This window comes from Ipomoea triloba, chromosome 1 (genome assembly GCF_003576645.1).
Source record: "Ipomoea triloba cultivar NCNSP0323 chromosome 1, ASM357664v1".
NCBI classification, from domain to species: Eukaryota; Viridiplantae; Streptophyta; class Magnoliopsida; order Solanales; family Convolvulaceae; genus Ipomoea; species Ipomoea triloba.
The window spans coordinates 25,243,773-25,253,751 of NC_044916.1; the positions used below are offsets into that span (position 1 = coordinate 25,243,773).

At 34.9% G+C, this 9,979-nt stretch overlaps 1 protein-coding gene across 1 annotated transcript; it reads right to left on the reverse strand.

Moving 5' to 3' along the window:
• Nucleotides 1-4,008: 4,008 nt before the first annotated feature.
• On the reverse strand, nt 4,009-7,591 carry LOC116033201 (F-box protein At4g18380-like). The gene is made up of 2 exons (XM_031275960.1): nt 6,194-7,591; nt 4,009-4,424 (listed from the first exon to the last, which is right to left on the reverse strand). Exon 1 carries the CDS (start codon nt 7,416-7,418, stop codon nt 6,240-6,242), a length of 1,179 nt encoding a protein of 392 aa, XP_031131820.1. The 5' UTR covers nt 7,419-7,591; the 3' UTR covers nt 4,009-4,424; nt 6,194-6,239.
• Between the last annotated feature and the right edge of the window lie 2,388 nt (nt 7,592-9,979).

The following is a 9,979-nucleotide window of genomic DNA, read 5'->3' on the forward strand; positions in this document are numbered from 1 at the left end:
TCTCTGATATAATTTCTCCCTAATAACAATAAAATTTGTACATCAATTGTCTAAATTTTTTTTTTTACACAAACACAATAATGTAATCAAATCTTAATATTTCAAAACACATAAATGAACTACTTTATTAATTAAAAATCATAGTCTGGGACTGGTGTGGCGGAATATTAATAAAACATATTAATATGAAGGTGACTCGTGAAAGAAGAATACACTAGACCTTTATACACTACTCCATCGTACAGTAGTAGAAATAGAGAACTCAGTACAAAGCCTCGTTACTTGTTGGTCTTCATTAGTTCATTTGTTTAATTGTTTAAATATTAAATTATTATTAATTATATGTAGGTTGATTGTTTTTAATAATGGTGAATCGTTCAAAGAAGAGCAGTGCAAGTAGGGGTGTAGGAAATCTTGGAGTGAATACGGATGCAAGAAGAGATCCGACTTGGAACCATTGTGTTGAATTCGTTCATGAAGATGGAACAAAGAAAAATACATTACAAATATGTCATATGTAATTTTTGTCAAAAAGTTATCAAAGGAGGGATATCAAGGTCTAAACATCATCTTGCCGGTACAAATAGAAATGCTAAACCGTGTGCTATTGTACCGGAAGAAATTAAGCAACAATATGTTGATATTTTAAACAAATTGGCAAGTAGAAAGAATTTAGCACAAATGGAGTTTGAGCAATGTGTTGAAGTTGGCTCATATTTTGGTAGTTGGAGGGAAGGTGAGAATCAAGACAAGGTTGCTTCCGGTGGTTCTATTTTTAATAGAGGTATCCGGGGGCCTATGAATAGATATATGGTGAAAGGGAATGCTAGTGGTGATCAAACAACCACTATTACACCACCTCAAAATGCAAAAGAACTATGCCAACAAGTTTGTTTAGATATTGGGAGGTTTTTTTATGAAAATGCAATACCTTTCAATGTGGCAATGAGTCCTTCATTTGTTAACATGCTTCGGTCAGTTGGTTCATATGGTCGGGGACTTAAGCCTCCTAGAAGGTATGAGCTTAGGACGTGAATTTTGAAGGAAAAGTTTAAGACAACCGAAGGATTTGTTAATGACATTAAGAGTACATGGCCATTAACTGGAGTTTCAATCATGTTTGATGGTTGACAAGATGTTAGACATAGGTGTCTAATCAATTTCCTTGTTAATAATCTTAGTGGCACAGTTTTTCTAAAATGCGTTGATGCTTCTGAACATGTTAAGGATGTTAAGTTGTTGTTTCGGTTGCTTGATGAAGTTGTTGAGGAAGTAGGAGAAGAACTTGTGGTTCAAGTGATAACTGATAATGCAAGCAACTACCGGGCATCGGGGTTAATACTTATGGAGAAGAGAAAACATTTATACTGGACTCCATGTGCTGCACATTATCTTGATCTAATGCTAGAGAAGATTTGAGATTTGCCACAAGCCCACAACACAAAAATGCTTTGATCAAGGCAAAGAAAGTGAGCAATTACATTTATAATCACTCTTGGGTCTTGAGCTTGAAGAGGCAATTCACGAATAGAGAGCTTATTAGGCCGACTGCCACTAGATTTGCCACGACATATTTGACCTTGCAAAGCATTTACCAGTACAGTTGAGGCAACCATTGGAAGCTATGTTCACTTCTGAAAAGTGGACAAATAGTACATTGGTTGAAGTGTTGAGGCTAGAAGATAGAGACAAAGAGCTTGCTTTGAGTTTTCTTTATAATGCTATTGATGAGGCCAAAGAAAAGATAACAAAAAAACTTGGGTAAAGAAGAAAAAGATTGCAAGGAGATATGGGAGATCATTGATGAAAAATGGAATTTTCATATGCACCGGCATTTGCATGCAGCTGCCTACTATCTAAATCCCCGTTGCCATTATTCTCCTGATTTTTCTACACATCTAGGGGTCAAGCTTGGCTTATTCCATTGTTTAGACAAGCTCATACTCAATAGAGATGACATGGAGAAAGCCGACCTACAATGTAGTGCTTTCTACCGTCGAGAAAGATTTTTTGGATTGGCTCAAACTAAGAACACTGTCCACAAAAGAACTCCTGGTAAGTTAAAGTTTAAATCCTTACTTAAATAGTTAAATATGAATGTTACTTAATTGTAGTCAATTCAAATACTTAATAGTTAATATTATTATTATTTTTAGTTGAATGGTGGACTCAATATGGAGATGGGACTCCCGAGCTTCAAAAGTTTGCAATTAAAATACTAGCTAGGTCTCACTTGTTCTTCATCTGGATGCGAGCGCAATTGAAGTGCATTCAATCAAGTGCACACCAAAAGAAGAAATCACTTGACCAATACAAGGATGAATGCTTTGGTTTATATTCTATACAACAAGAAGTTGAAGGATAGACACTTGAAGTTGAAATCCTTAATAAATGATGAAGATAGCTTGTTGATTGATGAGTTGCCATCGGATGATAAATTGCTTGTGGGTGAAAATGATGAAGATGCTCCCCATCTAAGTGTAGATGATTTTGATGTTGATGTTTTTAAGGGAGAGCCATCACAAGGAACTCAACCAATTGCATCCTCAAGCAAGAAGGCTAGTGCTAGTACTAGTAAGGGAAAGGAAAAGTTGAGGCAAATTGATAAAGATGAAGATGAATAGGAAGATATTGATCATGATGGTGGAAGTAGAAATAAAGATGATGAGGCTATAGAATACAATGATTCTTCAGATAAAGTTTCATTGTGATTTATGATGTGTTTAGTTGTTTATGACTTTAATATTGAATTGTTATGTGCTTGTTTACTTTAGACTTATATTATGTGCTTGTTTACTTTAGACTTGTTTACTTTAGACTTATATTATGTGCTTGTTTACTTTAGACTTATATTATGTTTGGTGTTATGTGACTTATTTTCTTGAGATTTTAATATTGGATTGTTATGTGCTTCTTTACTTTAGACTTATGAATACTGTTTACAGCTTATTAATATATTCTGTATAAAAGTTGAGGCTTACGCTCGCCTCAAATTACAAAACGTCTCAAGGTATGCCTCCGCCTTTTAAAACCTTGAAAAGCACTAATCAAAACTTAAAAATCAGATTACCAATAAGATGGAATGATACCCGTTTTTAATTAGAGAATGTGTTTTTAATTGAATAGGTAACAAATTTCATAATTGTATTCTAAAAAGTTGTCAACCAAACAATAACAATAATTTTGATTCACATTCCTAGTAGGTAAACCCATGAACCAAACACACCCCCAACACCTTCGGGTAGTGAATGCAGGTTCCCTCGTCACCCAAAAAAAAAAAAACCTAACCTGAACTCAATGTTGCAGACAATGCACATCATGCTGAATCCACCTGATTAGCTAAACAAAATGGGGTTTCGCAGATTCAACCTCATCCCACATTGCATATAATCCATATATCATCAGTGCTGAATATATGCCTCTGATCTCCACCATAAACATCAGAGCAATTTGCATCAATCCCTCATTTACCATAGTATCAACAATTCAGATATTGGCACTAAACAAAAGATTTTGTTGTAGTAGCCAGAAAGTTCAGACATGTGCAAAATGCAAGTTCCATTGCTCAAAAAACCTCAGAAGTGCATCACATAAGCATAAGAAATCCCATATCCTGCAATACTCACACAAAGCTACCTACTAAATATTTCCAATTAAGACGGTCCAAGGCACAAAGATTTTACAACATTAATCATATATTCATATCCATTCTTAAAGCATATACACTAATACACTAAGAACTGGAACAAACAAGATGCCAATTAACCATTCATTCAACCAATGGAAAGAAACACATTCACATAAGCTGATAAGATAGTTGGTGTTTGGCCTTTCTTAGTTTCTGACAGAAATGGATATGTTACACATGAGCTGCACATATATTACACTTATTGCAGTTCATTTGTGTGTGTGTGTGTTTTTCCTGTGAAACTAATAATTTTGACATCATAACTCTATATCCATTTCAACCAAATATAATAAAATAAAATAATTGTAGTAAACAGAAAGTTCAGGAATGTGCAAAATGCTTGTTCCATTGCTCAAAAAACCTCACAAGTACATCACATAAGCATAAAAAATCTATATCCTACAATATTCACAGAAAGACACCTACTAAATATGTCAATTAAGACAAGGTCCAAGGCACAAAGATTTTACAACATTAATCATATCCATTCTGTGCATTCTTAAAGCATATACACTATGAACTTGAACAAACAAGATTCCTATTATCAATTCATTAACTAAGGAGAATCACATTTACATAAGCTTATAGATCTTTAGAAGGGTGGATAAAGAGGTAAACTCATCTAAAACCCAGACTGTTTGATCAACTAAAAGTCTGCTATCCAAAGACAAAATTTTGCTTTTTTTCCGCCTTTGACAGTACGTGAAATCCGCCTTCCTTAAAAGCTGCACTCTATCTGAAATAGTAAAGAGAGTTATGGTGACAACATGGACAAATTTGTGTAAAATAATGTGCATGTGTATAAAACACAAGTTATATATAGACACACATAACCATTTCTTATTTTCCTAATTAATGGCAAAGAGGTCAACTCATAAAGTGGACTGGTGGCATGCCGACACAAGTTAAATTCCAACCTAAGGTAACATCCATATCAGCCACATTGTAGGTGATTGTAATGAATCAATTGTAATCTTTAAGCAATTATATCGCGTACTATCAATAATGAGATTTATCAATGGGTAGTGACAAATAAAACTGATAATAAGTTGGAAAAACATGAATAGAGTGTATATATCTACTATTGCAGTATTATAAAACATGAATAACACCATTTTTAAATAAATAAATAAATCTTGAGATCTTGACACTTAAAACAGACAAATTTAGAATACATGATACAAAAGTGCGCACAATGGGGAAAAAAAAAAGATTTTCACATGATAAATACCTTTAAATTGACAGTTCAAGAGCATGTACATTCATATGTTGGATGCATATATGCAGCAACTAGTTGTCTTCTCACATGAACCCATTTGGGTGACAAAGGTGCATCAGATTTAAATAAAGAAATCTAAAGTTACCCATTTGGGTGGCAAAGGTGCATCAGATTTAAATAAAGAAATCTAAAGTTATTGATGAACTTAAAACCCTAGACATGCTGACAAATTATTTTTCTTGTAATTACACAACTTATGAGCTATGTAAAATGGGCAAATGGCCTATTCATCCACCAGAGAAATCACAAGTCAATATAACAAGGCAAAAACTTGTGTGAAACCGTCTCAAGTTCCTTATCCGTGAGACGAGTCGGGTCAAGATGAAATATAATACTTATACTAGCAAATGCAATACTAAATCAAGAATAAAATGTTTATTACTTATATAGGAAAATGTAATACTTTTGAAAAAAAAAATGTAATACTTTTATATTTTGATGTAAAAGTATTACATTTTTCATCAAAAGTATTACATTTTCCTTTATAAGTGCAACATTACTTATAAGGGAAAATATAATACTTTTGATGAAAAAAGTAATACTTTTATATCAAAATACAAAAGTATTGCATTTGTCCTCAAAAGTATTACGTTTTCCCTTATAAGTAACAAATATTTTATTCCTAATTTAATATTACATTTGCTACTATAAGTATTACATTTGCATATTGACCCAACCCGTGAGATGGTCTCACACAAGTGTGACCCATATAACAAAGCAATAAAGAAATAATCTTTGTTTTTTTATTTTTAATAAATAACAAGCCATAATGAAAAGGCAATTAGGCAACAGTGTCATCTACCCAACAGACTGAACAGAGTAATTAGCTGGTACTACTACAGAGGTAAAGAATAAACATAGAGAAACATAGAGAAGGGGCAATGGTGGACCAAAAACAAGTTGAGAATATATTCATTACACACTATGGCATCTGCAAGCAAAAAGCCATGGCATGCAAATTACAGACAACTGTTTTAGATTGTATGTAAGAAAAATCTAATCAAGAATCCATCAATGCTAAAGGCACAGAAATGGCTGCCATATACTGCAGTCACAATATTCACATTTTCGCACTTTCAACACAGGCCAAGGGAAATGCACAGCACATGCACAGGAAATGCTCATAAATGTATTAGCATAATGGAGCCGCAATTGGCATCCCATGCACACAAATTTAGAGCATAATTATAGATATAACACTTATTCACCAATGAAAAGAGCTATACCCTCCAAGTCCATCTAACAGGGTATCCATATCCTAGGGTTGAACATTCAAAAGGAGTTCATTTCAAGACAATATGTCCTCCTCTTCATTAGCATCCTCACTGCTGTCCCATAAGGCTGCTCAAACAACGAGGCAACCGAATTTTCATCGGACCCAACCACATCTCTCCTGGGTTGTTCACTAGGCCTGATCACCACCATGCTTGCCCCTTTCAACACTGTCCCATCTGGTAACTCCAAATGAGGGGCATACCATAACCGCATATTAAGAGCTGGAACCATAGTCCTCTTTGAGGCCGCCGAGGCCAACAGCGGCTTCACCCTTAGCTCCTCCAGCTGCTCCCTGTTCATAGAAAGAATACCTTGCCCACTAGCATCAGTCAAAACCAATCTATCCAGAGTCTTGTGCTCTGCAATTATCGGCTGCAGCAAATAATGCCTAGCAGAAGCTGCAATTAGTGAGCTTATTGTCCACACCACGCGCATCTTCAAACCCCCATTCGTGTGAAACTCGTTCTCGCCATTTCCATCAATGGCCGCGTTATTATTGACCGGAGCCTGCTCAGAAAGGGCAGCAATAGGAATGCTAATACTAGCATCGTTACCTTCCAATTTTAATGGCGGAATCAACTTTGCGGCACCCAGGATAGCGCAATTTTCAAGGGTGGACCCGAAATCGGCCCTCCATTTCAGCAAAACCCCATCTTCAATTCCGAGCTCCCCGCTCGGCAATTCAATCTGCAGGAACTTGATCTCGCTAAAATTCTTCAATACCTGGCTGGGGGAGTGGTGAGTCACGTCGTCCCGATCAAAATCATCATCGCCGAGAGCCGACGAAACCGCGTCACATCGAGCGGAAGTGGCGATGAACTGCGAGAAAGACTGAAGAGGCTTCAGGAGCCCCGAGAAGGCGAGACGCAGGAGCGAGGAAACGGAGTGGCGAGACCTGCGAGCAGCGCCATCGTCAGCCGACGCCGACGAAGAGGCATCGTCGTCGGAGATAACGCAGTCTACCTTAACGACGACGTTTTCCACCTGGGGTACTAGGGCGTGAAAACGCTTCGAAACGACGCAGCAGCGGCCGAGAGCCTTTACATCGCCGATCCTATTGAAGACGAGTACGACAAGCGAGTCCGGCAGGCAGTCGAAGTGGTCTACCGGCTCCGGCGACACTCTGCAACTCAGATCTGGCCTTGTAGAACCCATCTTGATCACAAATTCAGACATGAATACACGCTGAATTCACACTCTATGCATACAGAAGTGGGGATGAGGATTTATTGATCTGATAAGTAAGAAGGGTTTCAAAATTGAGAAAGATATAGCGAAGAGGGAGAATTACGGTGGCGGTGGGGGTAACGACTGCGTGAGTTTCTCCTTTTTCTCCCAAAAATGGAATCTTCAACCCGACCATACGAGAAGATGTAAATTAGGATAACTCAATTACTCAAACAACAGGATTAAATGTTTGTGCATGCAAAAGAAGTGTTCATTTTAAGCATAATTAGTCCACTCTAAGTATTCTTTTGGTAAATTTACACGTCTTTCTCTCCGGGGCTGGCCCAGGGGAATCGTCACTCGTGGGAATTGAACCCAGCTCACTTGCTACTTAAGCTACCCCATTGGATTAGTCCACTCTAAATATAATTCCACATTATCTGTCAAAATTCAAACCTTGGTCACTTTTTTTCAAATATTACTTACTAAATCAGTGAACTAAGCATAAGTTTCTCCTTTTAATGTTTGTAAAGACAAAGAAATGGAGGATAAGGATGAAAAATACTTCAAATACTCCTAACAACTTAATTTCAACTTTTATTTCTACTTGTGTTCAAATTTAATTGGAGGAAGAAAAGAAAGAATGGATAAATATCATACCCCTTATTAAACTAAGCAATCAAAACATACCAAATTATCTTTTCAAAAAAAAAAAAAACATACCAAATTATAGGGAGTAAAAAGTATGAGTATGATTTGAAAGTACATGTAAAATTACTTGATGAGGATATATATGGGTGTGATGAGCGAACCCCGACAATTTCACAAACCTAACTTGTTCAAATTTTGTTTCAAATTATTATTATTATTATTATTATTATTTATAATATTAATAATGATCCTCTAATTATTGTGGTGTTTTTATTTTAAATTTTGATCGAAAATAGGAGCGACATTGGTTCAATATAATGAGGTGTAATGGCGTAGCTCAAAGTTAGGGAAATAAGAAGGGTGGCAACGGGAATTTAATGGCATTGGTTAGGACTTAGGAAGACTCGTGGCTCAAGAGATGATGGTTATTGATGAATACATTTTGAATAATATTGATATTATTTAACATTTTAATTAAATAATATTAAAAGAGTTTAAATATATCAAAATTTTTCTTATCTTATAAACTATAAATAAGAGCTCTTAGAGCATGAAATTATTAGACATAATCTTTACCCTAAAATCCACTTACATCAATTAATTAATTGCATCAAAGTTGGCCACCAATATTACAATCAATTAACAAAATACAATTGAAAGATAAAATTTAACTTGATTGGCTAATTAAATATTACTACAAGAACTTCATGGCAAATTCTTCATATATATATATATATATATATATCCCTGTAATAAGAACACTCATAAAGGCATTAACAACAATTAACTTTTTTTGAAGGCTAACAACAATTAACTTAGTTGTCATATAGACACAAATATTCAGCAATTAACATACAGTAAATGGAAACAAGAATTCAATAGCTTTCCTTTGCAATTTGATGATCCACTGCCACTGAGCCAAATTCCTTTGCTTCGATCACTTCAACTAAGCACTTGTATAGCACAGCTATGGAAGGATTAAGAAAGGGCATCCGAATCTTCTCTTCTCAATTGTTTTCTGGGATCTTTAATTTTTCTCAAAATATTTTATATTCTTGTTACAATCTGTATGTAGAGTGTTCTACCCCTCCAGCATTAGCAATATGCAATCCGGCCTGTATTTATAGTGCTATTGCTCAACTAATTTTACACTTTTTTTGCTTATAATTCAAATTTGAGCTCCTCTAATTTTTCCTCGATCACATTAGACTAGGAACCATCCCCAACTCTTTGAATTAGAACCACTTCCATACGTTCTATACTTGCTGAAAGAGAACTATAGAGCATTTATTATGCAAAGACCTATTGCAATCATAGCTTGGTAATTGTATCTATTTTGATTATTATATTCTCGAATGCAAATTATAAGGGCTAAAAAAATTAAGGTGTAGGATTCTCTAAAAGTGAATTGAATGTCTCCAAACTTTTAAAGTTCATAAAAATCTTTAAAAGTTTATAAAAGTCATGATTGAATACACCCCCTTAATATTATTTTTCATGGGCTAAAAGGGCACCAACGGCTCAACATATAATTTATCAGTTATGTATTTATTACCTAAATTGCCCTCATTACCCAGTTTCATGATAGACTTGGTCTGATAAAATCATCAAAGTGGAAAACTACAAGATTATTAGAAATATTTTAGAGTTATAATTTTTTATTTTGAGAAGACTTTTTATATTTTAATAATTTCTTTCCCAGTAATATTAGTATTAAATAAAATAATAGAAACGATAAATGTTGTGCGTTTTAGCTTACGACATACAATATTCTCACCACTATGAAATTAATCTAGATTTCATACATCATTTATAAGAGTTTTAGAATTTTTAACCTTGTAATAACATCATTTACTAACTACTCCAAGCTGTTAAGTGTTTTTTTTTCCTTTCATTCAACCCAATACGAAGGAAGTTTT